The sequence below is a fragment of the Populus euphratica genome, unplaced genomic scaffold, assembly GCF_000495115.2.
Source record: "Populus euphratica unplaced genomic scaffold, PopEup_1.0 scaffold1694.1, whole genome shotgun sequence".
NCBI lineage: Eukaryota > Viridiplantae > Streptophyta > Magnoliopsida > Malpighiales > Salicaceae > Populus > Populus euphratica.
This window is the reverse complement of record NW_011501538.1, coordinates 1-18,791: the sequence shown is the minus strand read 5'-3', so window position 1 is coordinate 18,791 and position 18,791 is coordinate 1. Positions and strand designations below refer to the sequence as shown.

Sequence of the window (18,791 nt, the reverse complement as noted above, 5' to 3'; positions counted from 1 at the left end):
TTAATTAATTTTTTAAGAAAACCAAAATATACCTCAAAAATATTCTCAAAAATATTATCATGGTACACTCAAACTATTTTTATATTAAGTTTATAATTAATAATTAAATTTTTTTGAGTAAGGACATCAAATGACTTCATTTTTTTTTTTATCAAAAATATATAATTTGGATATAAATTTAGATGAAAAGCTTTTATAGTATGAAAATCCTTAATCGAGAATTTCTAAAAATTTTAGGATAAAATTGTATAAGGGTAAAGTTGAGAATATTTGGATAATATTTTTGAGATTTACGGTAATTAAAAAAAATCCCTTTTCTTTAATACAATATAAATAGCACAGCTTTTATGCTGAATACTTTTATTTTTTCATTTTAATTTCAACTCCCTTTCTTGCGCTTTTCTACCTGCATATCTTTATAACCGGGAGTTCTTAACGCAACCTCCCCAACAGATAGATCATCTTCAGGAATTCGATTGCCTTGTAATTCCTCAACTTTTTTTTTTGTTAATTAAACTAAGATGACCCGTCATTGTTAATTACAATTATGTTGAATGATTTGTATGTGGATCGATCTATGTTTGGCTACGATTTTCATCTGTTACTTTAGTTAGTTAATTAATTAATTAATGCTAAAACGGTTTTCTATAGTTTTGATTCCGTGTAAATTAAAGAAAAAAAAATTATGGGTACTTATAAATTTTGGAATTGCCATGGTTGGAAGTCCACTTATATGTGTGTTGTTAATTTATTTATGGGAAATGATAAATCCATGGATTATATTTCGGAAAATATTATGAATTTTCTTTTCAATTCTGGTCTTAGTTTCTGCTGTACTTTGTTGGATTTTCTTTATTTTGGTATGGTAATCGCACTTATAGGAATTATGCTAGTTCCATTGTTGCTTCTGGTCTCGTTTGGTTTTGGTTTTGGTTTTGAAACCCTCACTACCTTTAACTTCCATCCCCGGGAAAAATTCTCAATTCCTCAGCATATCACTAAGATTTATGTGGAATTTTACTGTTTTAGATAATTAATGGGGTTGGTGCATTTCATTTATCTAGAAACATCATGTGGGATTGTCAAGTGATGGTGTAAGCTGGAATTTCTGTGCTTGATTATATATACTGAAAATAGCAACACTAAGTCTCCGCCTTTTCTATTGATGAATCGATATTGGACAAGATTAAGGTAGTAGTGGATGGACTTTTCTTCTTTTGATAATGCCATTTTATCCTTATACTGGCTGACATGTTCATTTAGTTCAGGGATTTTATGCCAACATTGGAGTTCATAATGTTTACAGGGTTTTTTTTTTTTTTTTTCCCCCTCTCTGTGTTGAAGTGTTTTGATCATCTCCATTGATATGTCATCAGAACTGCGTGTTTCTCCTTGTATCTGGGATCAAGGGTTTTTATTAGATAGAAATTTAAATCCAAGAATTACCATATTCTGACATATGCATTTCATTCTTATTTAAATTGTTTCTATCCAAAACTCTTCTTGAAGCTTTCCTGTTCTTATACATGCTTGTTCCTTTTCTTCTCTAGTGACTCATGAAACCTTCATTGAGCTTTTTGATTATGAGCTCATTTATTCTTTTCTGGCATTCTACAGGTTTTGTGACTAATCATAACTTAGTGGCTTGAGAAGTAATTAGTGTAAGTTATTGAAGGTTGTATCAAGCCTTTAGGAGTAAGGATTACTGAAATAATTATGGCGCCCATTGGAGCTTTGTAGAGGGCTTGCCTTGTGTTTAAGTATGTAGTTTTCAATTTGTTATATAACTGGGCACTCAGAAGCTTCCAGTGGGTAATATCAGTACAGTACCTTCTTATGGTAAGTATAAAATGCAGTTGAACTTGCTTTTGTAAGTTTAAGCCTTGCCTTCTCATTACAGAGATATATTTTTCTAATGTAGATTTTTATTTTCTTTTAGATTATATTCGTTGAACTGTTACATGCCAACCAGTTTTTAAGGTTCCTTGCTTACAAGATTTATGAAAAAAATAAAGTTATATTATGGAGAGTGCTTAGTTTTTTGGTTCATGAAAAAAATGATAGGAGTAACACAAATTATACTTAAATGTCATTCCACAGAGTAATCTCTTTATGTAAATGGTTAAGCAGACATCATTTACTTCTAAACCTAAGTCTTAGTGGGAGAGAGGTTTCATTTATTTTTCCGCAATGAAATTAGAGAATTTATTATGTGGAACTTTGGAGTTGAATACCGTTATCTGATATAACCATTTTTAGCTGTTTGGATAGAAGCCATCAAAGATATGAGCTTTTACATGCCAGTTTATTTCTCAAAAAAATAAAAAAAGAGAAAGAGAACTTGTAGAAGACATTCCACAATTCTGATGCGATATTTATACATGACTGTTTTATTGAAAGAATTAGTAGAGATCTTAACTACTCTACTTGAACTACCAGTCAAATTATCTGCTTTCTTGGATATGGAAGCCAAACTTTGTTGTGTGGGCATGGATGTTTTCTTACTCTCGTGTGTTCCATATAACTCCAAGAATTATTGTTTTCAAACAATAACGTTCTTCTTTTGGGAGGATAAAACTGTCTGGTTATATCCCTTGAAGCTGTGGTTATTTTTTGGAGTCATATGTTCTTTTTGGCATCTTATGGGAAATTCCATCTGCTGTGTTGTGGATTCCATAATTGTATTCTCTTCATGAAATATGATGTTGGGAGTTTATCGTCCTATTTCTGATTGTATGGCACTTGGTTTAGAATTCAGAATTTGCCATACTTGGTGTCTGCATTCAGAAACCCTTTTCCAGGTTATATCAAGTTTTTTGTTGGTTGGTCAGCAATCAAATAAGGTATGCATGCGATGTAAGGAGGTTAAAATAGACAAGCAGCAGTAAGATAAAGGATAGTCTAAGAAACAATCATGTCTCTGAGATGTTAGAAAAGCTAATTGTGGACAAGGTAAAGGAAAGCATGCATGAGATGCATGGGCTTCGAAATGAAGAATAGAAATATGCTTTAGTTTTGCAAAAAAAAAAAGAAAAAAAAAAAAAAACATACTCCAAACAGAAATAATGCGCTCAAGTGGACTTCTGGCAATGGGAATAGGTGACTGGTGTCCAAAGACTATATCAAGTTTTGTTTGTTTTTGAATGTTGTGACCAATAGTATAGCTGCCAAATTTTAGTTTTTTTTTTTTTAACAACTTTTAGACGCACTGTTATTGGACTTCAATTGCGAAATACAATTTACAAGTTGGCAAACATTATTCCAATCAGTTCCTGTTTCCTTTTTGTCTAAAATTGTGGTTATATCTAAGATACGACTCTACTGTAAAGACAAATAAAGAAGATAGGGAAAAAGTTTTTTTTTTTTTACTTTTTGGAATGGAAGTTGAGTTGCTTTTGGTTTTCCCTTTTAACGACTTTCACTTCTTGAAGGCATATTGGGTGTTCTCTGATCTACCAGTAGTGCTTTTGCTAATTGTTTTCTTGAGTGATACAAGTGAAATATCGCCTAGGTACATTAGCACGATGATGTAATTAGTTAGTGGGAAAGTTATTAGTTCTTCTGTCAATATTATTGGTATGTTAATTTTTACTGCTCCATTTTCATTATTATTGGTGTCTGATGAGTTCAAGTGTTGAGTAACTTATTACAGTGAATTCAAGATGGCTGCTTTGAAACGAAGACTTAATACTGATTCAGATATTCATGCCCTGCACAAAGAATTGGATGAGGTATCATGTCCTATCTGCTTGGAGTGTCCTCATAATGCTGTTCTACTCCTGTGCAGCTCAAATGAGAAGGGCTGCAAATCTTACATTTGTGATACGAGTTACAGGCACTCAAATTGCCTGGACCAGTTCAAAAAATCCAGAGGCAATTCTAGGTGCAATGCTACCTTGCAAAGTTCAATACCCATCAACTCAGTTAGTTCTAGTACCACTACTGATGCAAGCGTGACTTTGAGAACTCATGCCATTGATGGTAATGAAAATCACAGTCTAAATGAGATCAGCAATGACACTTTTGTTAGACTGCCTGAAGAACTAGTAGATTCTGAGTCTGTTCAGGAAAGGATTGAACATGAAGGGGTTAATGCAAACTCACCAGAGTTAAGTTTGAGTCCTGGTTGCCCTTTATGCCGAGGAACCATATTAGGCTGGGAGGTGGTAGATGAGGCTAGAAAATATCTGAACTTGAAGAAGCGAAGTTGCTCCCGGGAATCTTGCTCATTCTCTGGAAACTACCAAGAATTGCGCAGACATGCCAGGAGGGTTCACCCAACTATCCGGCCCTGTGACATTGATCCATCTAGGGAACAAGCTTGGAGATACCTTGAGCACCAGAGAGAATATGGTGATATTGTCAGTGCTGTCCATTCAGCTATGCCAGGTGCTGTTGTGATTGGTGATTACATGATTGAAAATGGAGATAGATTATCAGTTGAAAGGGAAAGCAGGACAAATGAAGTAAATGCACCATGGTGGACTACTTTCTTTTTTTTCCAGATGATTGGTTCAATTGATGGTGCAGCTGAACCAAGGACCTGGTCAAGGGCTTGGACCAGGCATCGCCAATCTGCTGAAACTTTAGCTGACCGCCGGTTCCTTTGGGGTGAGAATTTGTTGGGTCTACATGACAATGATGATGACGATGGTTATTTGCATGTACTAGGCAATGCTGGTGAAGATGGATCTCCAATCCCAAGAAGGCGCCGGCGTTTGACTCGGTCAAGGTCCAATGATCATTCATGAGAAGCGATGACATATTTCTGGTAAATCTCCAGTTTGTTGACAATTTTGATATCTACTGGAATTGTGTCACTGGTTGCCTTCAGCTGACACAATTGGTATGCCGTACTGTTCCAGTAACGTGCAGAAAACTGTCTTTTAATGCATGCAGCGCCATTTGTTGCTTAAGAATCAGAATTTTGGAAACCTGCTAGTGGAGTGATGGTTAAGCTGGAAAAGCTTGTTCAACAATTCATAAATTTGAGTTGGATTCTGCGCAGTCACCTTCGATGGTATATTTCTATTTGATTTAGAATTGGATTTCATGCTTTGTAATAAATATGATGGATTGTTCTTGCATTGTATAAAACACGTGGATTGTTTCATCTCCCGCTCTCTCTCTCAGTATCATACATTTTTTCGTTTGATGTTGCTTGCTGGTTTTAAACAAATGGGTATTGTTGCCCTTTTTCTTGGTTTCACCTGTTTGATTTTAAAAATATTTAAATATTTTTATTTTTTATTTATTTTAAATTAATATATTTTTAGTATTTGTAAATTATTTTGATGTATTGATATTAAAAATAATTTTTAAAAAATAAAAAAAATTATTAATATATATTTTAACACAAAAAATTATTTAAAAAACAATCATAATTTTATTTCCAAAAACAAACTATGGCGTTGCATCTCAAGGATAGCAGCCTATAGGGTTGTTTTCTTCTTTCTTTAAATATAAATAATTTTGTGTTGCAAGGGTTGTTTTCTTCTTTCTTTTTTCCCTGTGGTTTTGTGGGTGCGTGCGGTATGTGATGAGAATTATTACAACCGATGTAATGAAGCCCATGACCATTCTTCTCAGACATAAAAGAGGAGATTATCGGATTATGATTAGTACCGCTCACGGTATCAAAATAAGAGTTCATGGTTTCTATCATCAGACCTTGGAAAATTTCCTCTTTAGTTTTTCATCTCCATTTCCCCCCTTCCTCTCGTCTCCATCCAAACAAAATAAGCTGATCGATGCTTTCAATGACAACCCTAGATTTTCTGGTCCCACTTCCTCTCTCTCTCATTTTCGATCTATCCGAACACGCACCCACACGCTATATAGCTTGTGTCTGCTGCAACTTTGGTGTCGGATGAAATTTTGCACGCTCAGTTAAAAGAACCTGCAACAAAAGGGAAGCTGTAAAAACAAACTGTAAACCACAGGAGATGAGGCCAGCACATCTGATATGGGAACCAGGAACCAAAAATAGCGTAACTACAATCAGAGACGGCGTGGAGAGACCAGATCCAAGAATGAAAAGTCATGGGAAAAGCTAGCTACCTCTGTTGTAAGAAAACTCATATGAAAAAGGGCACCAGCTGCCTCTGTAGGAAATGGTAAAATATTAAGCAAAGCTAGACTGAACAAAAATCCAAAGAGCCCTTCAAGCAAAAACCATTTAAAATGAAATCTCTACAGTTCTGAAACATCTGAAAAAATAGAACTTGAAATTAGAGAGTAGCAAAAAATAGAATCCAAATCTTGCTGACATCCAGGTATTTTGCAGCCTCTATCTATGGAAGGACAATCCATGAACTCATTGAACTCTTCATGCTATGCAATGTACATGAATGGACAAACATCCCCAAAGAAGTTGGTCTAAGATGATGAAGATTTTTTAAAAGTCAACAATTTCTAAAATCCTCCATTCCTCCTCATAATCATAAATTCTGGATTAAAAATAGCAGCAGCAAATCGAAACATACATAGTCTTAGACAATAAATTAGATAAAGCTCCCTTCTCAAATAAAACAGTTGGGCTAAACGGGGAAGAGAAAGATTCACCTTGATGAAATAAATATCGCATTCAATGGAAGGCCATTAAATGGTACTAGCAATGACTGATCTCAAATACCCAGCAACAGACAGCAACAGTGTATAATTAAGTAAAACAACAAGTGGACGGCGAGGAAGCAAGTGAAAGCAGGGGAAGCTACACGAGTCAGAAGCATATAGAAGAACAGATACAAATAGCAAAAAAGCTGATGGAATTATATAAAAAAAGAAGGCAATGGAACAACTCATAATATTAGCTTTGTCCAGCAAAGCCAAGAAAAAGGTGAACAGGAATTGCAGAGGGCAGTGTACGACAATTCTAAGCTAACTTAACAACTGAAGAGGACAGCTCAAATAGAAAGACAAAGGATGCAAACAATTACAATTCCTGCACTTACACCACACAGGCAGACTTTGAAAATAAGAGCTTGAAGAAATAACTCAAGAAGGCACGGGCACTACTAGGAGGAAGGTTATTGCGAACAGAGCAGCAGGAGACCAGTCCTGTTAACTATAGGAAGGATGGAAAAAACAAAAACATCATAGTTGTTTATTCGAGGAAATGAACAAAAAAAATCATTTCAGAAAATAAGCATCAAAGACGACCAGCACAAAGCCAAAGCCTGGAGCATTTCATGGAAGGATAATTAAGAAAACAAATAGGTAGATCAAAACTCTAAAATAAAAATAAAAAGCTGAAAAATCTTAAAGGCTAAAAACCATGCCAGCAACGTCACAACCTGCAAAAGTATAATCGGATTTAAACTATTAAAAAGAAAAAAAACCTAAACAAACCAATAGAAAGTAGACATTAAAACCAAGGTTATTCACCAACACTTGAACGTGACAATGCGTCAAGTTCAAGATGGCGTGGGGATGTCCACTTAATGATGTCTCAAGTTTAAAGTGGTGTGGGTTTAACACGCATGTCAGTTTTAAAATGCTTGAATTTAATACTTTGCCAAGCTCAAGACATTTAGACTTGGCAATGTGCCAAGCTCAAGTTAGCGTGGTTTAACACACATGTCAGACCCAAATCATTTGGACTTGGTAGTTAGCCAAGTCTAAGATAATAACCAACCTTCCTTGAGTCTAACTTTAGGGTCTTGTTTGAAACAATTAAGATCAAACATACAAAGGAGGCTAAAATTCTCAATGATCTGTTTATTATGAGTGATTAGTGTTAATCTAAATACAAAGAAAGTATATATAGGTTAAACAAAAATACTATTATACCCTTAATAAATAAATCTGCATAAATATTATTTAACATCTCCCCTCAAACTCACGATGTGGCAGTTACAAGCATCAAGAGTTTGCCAACTAGAAAACGAAAATAAGAGATGGAATGTGTCTTGATAAAGAAATCTACAATCTGCAAGGAAGAAGGAATAGAGGGTAAAGTAATAGTGTCATGCTTGAGATGATGACGAGTAAAATGACAATCGATCTCAACGTGCTTTGTTCGCTCATGAAAATCCAAGTTGTGAACAATCTGTATAGAACTCTGGTTGTCACAATAAATAAGAGTAGGACAAGAAAAGGAAACTATCATATCAGCAAGTAACCAACGCAACCAAACTATCTCTTTGGTAGTAAATGTCATGACATGATATTCTGCTTCGGTGGATGATTGAGAAATAATAGATTGTTTCTTTCTCTTTCAAAAAATAAGAGAATCACCTAAAAAGATATAGAACACGATAAAAGATTTGTGATCTGTGGGATCACTACCATGATTAGCATCAGAGTATGCACGTATCTCCAAGGAAGAGGTGGATGAAACTAAAAGACTCTAAAAAATTATACCCTGAAAATATCGCAAAATACAAAGAACAGCCGCCTAGTGAATAGTAGTAGGAGAAACAATAAACTGACTAACAACATGAACAATATATATATCCGGACGAGTAATAGTGAGATATACCAAGCTTCTAACAATAGTACGGTATAAAGTAGGATCTATCAGAGGTAAACCAGCAGAAGAAGAGTACATTACGTTAACCTCAATAGGAGTATTTGCAGTCTTGTTATCAATAAGTCTATCCTACTCAAGAATATATGCAACATATTTCTACTAAGAAAGAAAGTAACCACTAAGTGAGTATGCTACCTCAATACCCAGAAAATATCAAAGATAACCCAAATACTTCATTTCAAATCGTCTAGCCAACTCTGTCTTCAAAACTGAAATATCATCAATGTTATCACCAGTAATAATTATGTCATTAATATATAAAGAAAGAATGATACGGCCTGCATCAGTACACTTAATAAAAAGAGTAGAATCATGACTACTAGAAATAAAGCCAAAAAACAAGATCATAATAGAGAATTTCTCAAACCAAGCAAGGAGTGCTTGTTTAAGACCATATAATGCTTTCTTAAGCTTACAAACATATCTAGAGTCATGTGAAATACCAGGAGAGGGTGTCATATAAACTTCTTCCTGAAGATCTCTATTTAAGAAGATATTTTTAACATCAAGTTGAGAAATATGCCATTGACGAATTGAAGCTACGATAATAAGAGTACAAATAGTAGTTATTTTTGCAATAGAGACAAATATATCCTCATAGTCCACACCATATTGTTGAAAGTATCCTTTTCCAACTAACCTAGTGACACAACGAAAAGATTAATGTCTTCTCCCAAGTGTAGGAGTGTCGAAGTAATAAATAACCCGGCAAGACCGGGGTCGAACCACAAGGAGGTTAATTGTACAAATTATAAATAACAATAATACAACAACAATAACAATAACAACAACAACAATAATAATAGTAATAGTAATAACAATAATAATAATAATAATAATAATAATAAAGAAAAAGAAGGAGAAGAACAAGAAGATGATGAGAATTTTGAGATAGAATATTAATGTATGGATTAAACAATAATAACAATAAATGTCAAGGTTAGAGGATCCACTAATGGTATGCAAACAAGTATAGTATAAACTCTTATTATTCAATTGGAAACCATACACAAAGTAGGTTCCAATCAGATTATAGATTGTTAACATGATTACATTAGTCATCTTATTCGATTAATGTTAATACTTGTAAATCTCATCAAGCATTCATGATTATAACTTATGTTAACAACAAATCAAGTTCCTTACATAGCTCAGGTGTCGGTTATACCATATAGTATGGGCTATGAAAGTGTCAAGCATTTGTTGTACCAAGTGTTATACAATATAAATCAAGATTAGTCATTTAACAAGCAAAGTATTAAAGAGTAGTGAATAAGATAACAAATACAAAACATGTTAGTATCAAACATTAAAGTCCATATTAAGTTTACACTATACTTATTCTTACACCATTAGTGTACCCTTTTCACCTTGTCATAATAAACTTAACTAAACATAATGAAAGAAAGAAAAATAAATAAACAAAATAAGAACATAAATAAGATAAAAGTTAACTAAGTAAATAAAAGGAAATGAAAGGCATAAACTTGATATTAATGAAAACAAAGCATAAACATTAAAAAAAATACAAAGAGAGAAAGCAAGAGCATGATCTTGATCTAGAAACCAAGATGCCTAAATGCATGGCAAATACCTCTTTTTATAGGCCAAAATTGGGAACTATTGATTTGATGACTAATTGATGAGTGGGTGACCAACTCTTGACTTGGTGACAATCATTATCTTCTCTTGTCTGCCCAAAATGTCAAAATTAGAGCCACTTGAAAACATTAAAGTTGTAGGATATTGTCTCATCTTTCTTGTGTAAAACATTCAGTTTATTTAGACTTCTAGAACTCCAGATATGAGCCAAAAACTGAACAGTGCTCAGGCTAGAAGACAGATTCGGACTTCTTTGTTGTTGCTATAATTTGGACTTGAAAATGACATTTTTAGATCTTAAGCTCTATATGAAAGTTGTAGGCCTATATCTTACATTTCCATCCATATAAAGTTGACCTAAATATAAGATCTACAGCTCCAGATATGACTCAATTACCGAATAATGTTCTGGTTTGGATTGCACCGACATCTCTTTTCTAAGTTTGGTCATCTCTTTGTCCTTTCAATTTCAGTTCTTAAATTCATCAATCAATCCTTTTATTTATATGATAGGTCTGCATTTAAAATAAACATTTATCATAAATTAAAGGTATCTTATATTATTAGATACGTTATAATAAAACATGTTTTAGTTAAGGAGTTATTGATACTTCAAGTGCAAAATAATGATATAAAACCTTGATAAAAATGCACTTTTAAGTACTAATCACCTAGCTTTGTATATCTCAATAGACCTATCAAAATTAGAAAGAAAAAGTTTCAACAAAGAAAAATATTTAAGAATAATTGATAAGAGTTGAAAAATCATGTGCAATGATGTGTCTTAATATAATAAAAGTAATTATAAATTTAATATAATAAAAAATAACATACATTTGTGGTTTTAAGTTAAAAAGAAAAATAGAGAGGGAAGTGTAAAAAATAAAAGAATTTCATCCTTAAAAATTCTTTTACTTCAACGTTTACATTTAATTTTATTTTTTAAATTAAATGTTAACCTCCTTTGTTTTATTTTTTAGATTAATTTTGCAAGTGGGCTAGTTTAGTCATCTAGGGTAGATTCATTAGGTTTATTTTTTAAGAGTATTTATATTCTTTGTAAGCCTAAAACTTGACAGTCATTGAATATTATCATTTTGAATTTTCAGCGTGTGTGTGAGAGTGACTCTTTCATTCTTTAATTCTTGAAAGAACTAAATTGACTTATCAAAAATTAAATAATTTCATGACGTCATTCGATTTAATTCTAATAGTGTTGATATCTTAGAATAAATTTTTATTATGTCATACTCCTATCAAACCTCTTTCAACTTTTCATGATCAAATTTCAATCTTGATTATAGGTTGCATAAATACATGATCATGAGGTCTGCATCATTGCCCTTCCAATAAAAGATGAGAGGCATGTGTTTTTTTTTTTTTTAGAATCGTTTTTTCAGATGACCTATTAGTTATTAAAAAATTTCACCAAGGGTGTATGTGACTTTTTCACTATTTTAGAAATAGTAAAACAACTTAATTATCCTTAAAGTTAAAATTTTTAAATTGTTGGTAGAGAGTATTTTAGTCTTTTCACTTAAAAACAATAAAAGATAATTATGCCATTAGAATCAGGAAAAAATAAAGCATAAGTCCAGTGGCCTTTTAGTCTTTTCACACAGATTTTTTTGTTAATTATTTAACCATTAAAGGTAATTTGGTCTTTTTAAGTTAATTAATTAATATTTAAATGAAAAAAGTTGTTGATCAGTGGGAGGTACTCCTACAATTTGAACAGCATGTGCAATGTTTTCTAATGATAGAAATTGCTCTTCTGCCATGTCGTTGGAAATGTTGTCGTGTCCTCTTCCTCCTAATACAACTTACCGGTTTATCACAAGTGGGCCTTTTTATTTTCTTTTCTCTCTCCTTCCTTGAAAATTCCAAGGTGGTTTTTTTTTATTTTTTATTTTAATTTTTTCCAGTTTCATCACTGAACTCTTTTTTAGTTTTATTGAGAATTTTGCTCAGTTTTTTTCTTGGGTTTTCCTTTTATGCGTCAGTCAATCTCAGCCTCATGAAAACGATAATGAGTTTTGAAGGTTCACACGAGTTACTTTGGTCTTTTTAGGTCTTTTTTTAAATTTAATTTTTTTTCAATTTAATTATTCAACATTTAATTTATTGAAAAATGATTTTCATGCTTCTTCTTTTTCACTTTCAAGATCAAAATTCTTAATCTTAGTTATGTTATCTCTTGATCAACTATTAATTTATTTAATTACGTATGTGTATAATCATTTCAATTTATAATTAAAAAAAAATCGTATCCAAAAACACATTAGAAAAACCTATATATTTATTTATTTTACTGAAAAAAATATTTGACCCGCGGTGAACATAGCTAGTATTGCCTATAATATAAAATGCATGGTTATTTTATTGTAGACACATATATTATTACCCCTCTTATATTTCATTGTGAATTGTAATTGTAAAATTATTGAAAAATTTCAATCTCATCCTCTAACTTTTCATGTGCACAATTAAACCTTTTCAAGCCCAAATTGAAACCCAATTACATAATTTTTTGGGTTTAGGGTAAAGATTGAATTTAAAAACAAGAGACTGTTGTGAAAAATAAAAGTAACATAGGTGATAGCTTTAAAATTTGTTTGAAGATTTCATTTTCATCCCCCATTTTCTTTAGCTATTGGGTAAGTGATCCCTATAATTATAAATCATTTTTTTTTTGTCAAACTTTAATTTTTTTTTAATTTTTTAGTCTCTTTTTAGGTGGAAAAGAAAAAAAAAGGACATTGAATTCTAGCTTAAAAAGAAAAAATTATTATTAAAGAAGCTTTAAACAACCAAAATAATCTATTTTTATGTTAAAAGACTATACGATGAAAAAAATTAAAATTAATTTTATATATATAAGAAACACCTAAACAAATATATATCAACTTAATAAGTTTCTTAATTTGAGGTTAATTTTGAGTTTTTGAACAGTTTTTTTTTTGTTTTTTAAAATTATTGATTGATTTAACAAGATTTCTTAAATGTTTTTTAGGTGTTTTGAATAAAAATAAAATGATTTAAATAGGTTTTTGGGTTTAAAAAAACACAACTTGTTTTTCCAGCCAAACAAGTCATTGAATTTTAAAATTAACAAACTGACACGCCCGTCTGCTGATACAAAACTACAGCCCTTTTTGAAACACCTAAACAAGGGAGGTTAATTTCCTTTTTCCCATCACGTGTCATTTAGTTTCGGTAAGCTTCTCCTTTACAATGTTGACAGACCTATATACAGTATGCATTCAAGTACCTATGCTACTCGGGATGGCTGCAAGATCTTTCTCTCCTCCATCGCTAGCCTCTTGTGTAATCGCCGTTGATGCTCAGTGAACTCCATGAATAGATCTCTCAGCTGCTTTGCAATCGTGTATTCCTCAGATCCAGGACAAACAACTTTTAAAGCAGGGCCAGTACTTTTATGCTGCCAATTCTCCTGCAAATAAAAAAAGTGAAATTCAACGATTAAAGAACTTAAACCAACACAAAAGCTTGAACTATTTGGTGGTGAGGCTCACACATCATACTGGGGAGCACCAGTGATTATGATGGTGCAGGAACATGAATGGAAAACTGAAGTTTGATTCTTATACTAGCTAATGACTATCATAAGCAACCTGCCAACATAAAAGATGAAACCTGCCAAAATACTCTTTTATTCATTTTCTTGCATACATTCAAGGAGGAAAATGCTGCCCATATGACCATGCAACCTCTAGAACTCAAGGCGGCAGAAAAATCTTCACATACCGAAGTATCTGCCACATCCTCTACATGTACCTAAACCATTTAGCCTAATACAGAAAAAGAAACCTGTGCAAAGCTTGCCTGATATTTATGCATCAAGTTTTGAATTGACACTGCAAATGAATCATACCCAGACAGATTCTCAGTTACCACCCACGGCCTGCAGATATGAATTAGGTTATCAACACTAATTGAATAAATGTCTGACAAATAAAGCAAAGATACTGAAACCAAAAAGTCAAAAACTTCAATGAGCTTCTCCATCAAATCTCATATACAGACATGCAATAAAGTAGAAAATCTGGTCAGGTTTTCAATTCAAGTAACATCAGGTATCATCATGGAAAGTCAATAACATAATAATACATGTTGAAACATTTGGTATGCTCAACATCTGAACAATTAAAAGCCCTTGTTCATAGCTTGTTAAGATGCAAGGTATAATGTTTCAAGGAACTATTGATGAGGAAAACAACAAAGACAGAAAAATTAATAACAGCAAACATTTAGTTAAACTCCACTATACAAAGTCAATCAGATTACTTATCACAAAACATACCTTCCTCTCTTTGACATGATAATATGGTTTTGACAATCTAGAAATTTGGACAATTTCTCAAGATTCTTTCGGCAATTCAACACAATGGCCCCCTGTGTGTACATCTCTGATGACATGCTTGGGAAGACACATGCTTGAACTGAGAGTGAAGTGTGTGAGTGTATGAATTCCACAATTGTTGAAGGAGATAGATCTTTATCTAAATTGTCAATCAAAAACACAGAGTTACAGCCTCCGAGGTCATTGTCATCCCTAGACCAATCACTGTGATTGTTACTCTTTGCCTCTAGTGTAAAAAAGAGAAAAAAATATATATAAATAGTGAGATGCAGGGGATAACAGAAAAGGAACTAGTGAGTTACATCAAATACAAAGAAGGAAATATTGCTTGTGTAGAGTAAAAGTTGATCATGACAAGATGACAAAAATTAAGATTGTTAGTAGTTGATCAGATTCAATCTATGAATGAATTGATAGAAAACATAATGAACATATTAGAGGTTCTATAAAGACGAATGAAATACAAAGAGCAATTGCATAGTTAAAATTACTATCAGAAGCTGAAGTGGTAAGAGAACTAAAAGAAGAACTCAAGCGGAGTCCAAGTAGTTAAAATTAGCACATTGTTCAATTCTAAATGAGTTTCTATAGCAGAAGAGATTAAGAGACAAACCATCAGGTGGACGTTTCTTACAAGGAGACTGCTTGGCACTCTTAGTATTCTGCGAAAAAGAAATGCTTAGACAAGGTAATTATGAAATATCACAAATAAAATAACTTGCCTGGTTAAGCCATTTAGTAAAGCTTGTGGCTGACTTCTTGTTCTCAAGTACAAAAGGTTCATTTTTAAGTCTTTCCTTCACCATCTTCAAGAAAAGCTGTAAATTAGGATCAAGGCAAGCATAGGACTGTACAAGGCAGAGGCTTTCAATTGTTTTGTTAACCAAATACCCAGCAACTGGACCATGCTGCATGATCACGATAAATGTGCACGAACACATTTCTCCTCCCTGTTCAAATGAATGCTCCTTATGAACCACCTACCAAAAAGAACATCTGTCAACCACTAATAGCTAAAATATTTTTTAGGAGCTACTAGAGCATCTTCCATCTGTATGCCTATATTTTTCCCATTTTTTTCTACAAATTATTAGAAAGCTATTCAGATAGTGAATGACAAAACCAAAATTCTGAAGCTATTTTTTTTTTTTTTAGTATTTCTTCATTCATCCAAAAAGGAACCAAGAGGGAACTACCCCAATAAAATACAACAGAATTGCTACAACTATAGGAGTAGAACGCAAGCAAACTAAAAGAACTTCTAACAAGAAACACTAATCACGTAAAATTCCACTTGGTACAATAATCTTCTAGATTACAATTACTTTTTGCCTCCTGCAGAATTGTACAACCTGGATAATAGCTCTAATGAGGTCTTGACAGTAGCAGTTCCAGTTTGATGCATGCGTCTATTCCTCTCTCTCCTGATTATATAGACTATTGTTCTATCCACTATCTCACATGATGATTAGATGTCTGTAGTCCATTTTCAAACTCATAGCCAGTTCCCTAGAGCCGGAGACTAAATGTAATCATATCATAACACAGGCTTCAGATAGTAGTATGATCATTTCCAATGGAGGTGGAAGCAGAAAATGGTTCATGACACTGATCAATTTAATTTTTCTCATCAAACTCAAGCGCACTATTGTTGGCGTGCAAAGGTGATTAAGAATAATGAAATTAAGTTATTTGAACACTTTATATCCTATTCAATCCATTCCCAATGAAATCAAAATGAACACAAATTTGATGTCTTCAAATGTTAATCGTAAGCATAAAAAACAAAACAAATGGGCATCTGGGCAAGGACAAAAGAAGAGATGCTAATTTATACAAGTAAGGATGAACGCGGGAAAAAGAGCAAGACTCTTTTTTTTAAGAATATCAAAAGATTCTCTTCTCTCTCTCATAGTATAAAAAACAAATACCAAATCCTGACCAGAAAAACAATCCTCAAATCTAACTAAACATGGTATTAACTCAGCAACCACACACACACACAAAAACACAAACAAAAATCATATCAACTAATAAATCCATTTTTTTGTCAAATTAAAAAAAAAAGCACTTGGAAAATTAAGAATAGACTCACATCGTCGACGACGGCGTCGTAAAAGCGGTTGTCAGAGCCATCGATGGAATGCGAGGCGCAAACAACGACACCTCCGACCACTTTGTGGCACTCGTTGTCCTGCAATTGAGCAGAAATAGGGCGGAACCGGTCCTTCAACCTCTCTAGTGCCTCCAAAGTTTCGAAATTCTTCACCTCGAAAATGGAGTCGTCGTCATCACTGAAATTTTGGTACTTAAGAGTGAGTTTCTCGCCGTCGAAAACCGTGCAAACGCTGTACCAGGCGTCGTCTGCAAAGCTACGAAACTCGACGTCGTAGTCGGGTGGAGGAGGCACAGAGGCAGCTTTTGGGTTCGCCACCGGCATTGTTTTTTTTTTTTTTTTTTTTTTTTTTTGGTTTCGGTTTTGGCGTTTGGGACAGTGTGGAGAGAATTTTTTAATATAAATATTTTGCTCGATATATAATATAAGAAAGAGAGGGAAAATTTTAAAAATAATAATTTTAAAATAATTATAAACATTCTGAATCATTTTTAATAAGATTGGATATAAGAGAAGAAAGAGAAGAAGGGTGAGGTCTTATTAAAAAAAAAAAATTGTTACATTGGAGCTGTAATTATATATAATTAAATTTTTAATATTTTATAAATCATAAACCTGTTCAATTTAATTTTATTTTGGATAATAGATTGGATATATTGAATTTAACTAATTTTTATGTGAATATTATAAATAATTACATGCTAGATTTATATTTTTAATTTTCATGAATTCTTATTTAAACATGAACATTCAGCATAGACTATAAATTTCATGAATATCTTTAATATTTGATCTTTTTTTTTTTATTTTGTTGGAGAAATCTAATAAAAAGTTTACTAATAAATACTTTAGAGTCAAAATATTTTCAAATAAAATAAAAATAAATTATTTATAGAAAAATATAAAAAACTTTATAAATTGATAAAATATTAATTTACCCTTTGAATAATATTTATATATTAATTTAGAAAAAATTTAGAAATTAACTTGATCAAGTCCTTAATTGATTTTTCTAAGTGGAGAAATGTAATTCATGTATTAATTATATTCTATTATTTAATTTTTAAAATATATTTTAATTAAGTTATACTTAATTAAATTATCTCAGTTTAATTTCTGACTAATAGTTCTTAATATGTGTAAACCTTTAGGTTCCTAATATATTGGTCAAAATATAAATTATAATTCTAATTAAATAGAATTAAATAAATTAAACAATTTAATTTGTTATCAATTTAACAATTGATTAATTTATATTTGAAGATCATGTTTATTATCTAGCAATGCGTCATGATTTTTCAAATATTATAAAAGTAATTAGTAGTTTGACTTAACATTTCAGCGATCGGTTTCTCAGTGTAATTAATATTCTTTTATCAATAATGTTCTAATTTAATATTAAACTATGTTGTATGTCTTACATGTTAAATTATGTTTGTTCTCTATATCATAGTCATTAATCATTTAAATAAGATTTGAAACTCTTTTCAAATCTTATTTCTTCTTAATCAAAGATTTCTCAGTCAATATTATTTAAAAATAGATGAGACATTTTTCTTAATTCATCTATAGTAATGAATTTTCTCTTAATCACTCAAGTATATTTATATAGTTCATGTTATATCTAATGTTTGCCTCCTTGTTATCTCAATTAAAATAACATGTAACAAGATCAAAGCGTAATATTCTTTATAAAAGATAAACTAGTGATCGCAAGTGTAAGAGTCACTTACATAACATTTTTTATAAAAGATAAACTAGTGATCTCAAGTATAAGGGTTACTTACATAACCGTCACGTGAGTCTTTTTATATACATAAGTGATATCTTCATATGAAATCCTTATACAGGTCAATTTAATGTTCATATATTATGACAAGCACTTGCATATTAGTTTTAGGTATCTTTTATACCTCAGCTTATGAAAACAGTTACTTCTTTTCATAAAAAAATGATATAATATGTACTAGTCTCTACAACTCTAATAATAAATGTTAGGTGTTTAAGAGAGCATCAACAAAGAACATTTTATTAATATACTTTGAAGCAATAGAAATCTCATAATTATTACAAATTTATAATTTTCTTTGCAAAGCATTTTTTCCTATAAACTTTATCTTTACTTTAGATTCATAAATCAAATATTAGATTCATTA

The 18,791-nt window shown here is 31.9% G+C and overlaps 2 protein-coding genes across 8 annotated transcripts; one reads left to right on the top strand and one right to left on the bottom strand.

The window, feature by feature from the left end:
- Nucleotides 1-362: 362 nt before the first annotated feature.
- LOC105118040 (uncharacterized) lies at nucleotides 363-5,156 on the top strand. Of its 6 annotated transcripts, none has more exons than XM_011015886.1 (4): nucleotides 363-483; nucleotides 1,618-1,839; nucleotides 3,632-4,771; nucleotides 4,900-5,156. In XM_011015886.1, exon 3 carries the CDS (start codon nucleotides 3,663-3,665, stop codon nucleotides 4,749-4,751), a length of 1,089 nt encoding a protein of 362 aa, XP_011014188.1. In that variant the 5' UTR covers nucleotides 363-483; nucleotides 1,618-1,839; nucleotides 3,632-3,662; the 3' UTR covers nucleotides 4,752-4,771; nucleotides 4,900-5,156. The 6 variants fall into 6 exon arrangements, with proteins under 6 accessions (XP_011014188.1, XP_011014187.1, XP_011014186.1 ...); XM_011015885.1 differs by having other exon boundaries at nucleotides 4,866-5,156; XM_011015884.1 differs by having other exon boundaries at nucleotides 3,653-5,156.
- Nucleotides 5,157-13,222: 8,066 nt separating this feature from the next.
- On the bottom strand, nucleotides 13,223-17,033 carry LOC105118039 (uncharacterized). Of its 2 annotated transcripts, XM_011015880.1 has the most exons (6): nucleotides 16,615-17,032; nucleotides 15,242-15,499; nucleotides 15,133-15,181; nucleotides 14,460-14,745; nucleotides 13,982-14,060; nucleotides 13,223-13,589 (listed from the first exon to the last, which is right to left on the bottom strand). In XM_011015880.1, exons 1-6 carry the CDS (start codon nucleotides 16,957-16,959, stop codon nucleotides 13,407-13,409), a joined length of 1,200 nt encoding a protein of 399 aa, XP_011014182.1. In that variant the 5' UTR covers nucleotides 16,960-17,032; the 3' UTR covers nucleotides 13,223-13,406. The 2 variants fall into 2 exon arrangements, with proteins under 2 accessions (XP_011014182.1, XP_011014183.1); XM_011015881.1 differs by lacking the exon at nucleotides 13,982-14,060 and having other exon boundaries at nucleotides 13,455-13,589; nucleotides 16,615-17,033.
- Nucleotides 17,034-18,791: the final 1,758 nt, after the last annotated feature.

Excerpts from the sequence above, each read along its gene's own strand:
- LOC105118040 (XM_011015888.1), top strand. The coding sequence starts at position 3,663 with ATGGCTGCTTTGAAACGAAGACTTAATACTGATTCAGATATTCATGCC.
- LOC105118039 (XM_011015880.1), bottom strand. The coding sequence starts at position 16,959 with ATGCCGGTGGCGAACCCAAAAGCTGCCTCTGTGCCTCCTCCACCCGAC. Across the intron at positions 15,182-15,241 it reads TTACTAAATGGCTTAACCAG|AATACTAAGAGTGCCAAGCA; the intron begins GCAAGTTATTTT and ends TCTTTTTCGCAG. Across the intron at positions 14,061-14,459 it reads ATCATGTCAAAGAGAGGAAG|GCCGTGGGTGGTAACTGAGA; the intron begins GTATGTTTTGTG and ends TCATATCTGCAG.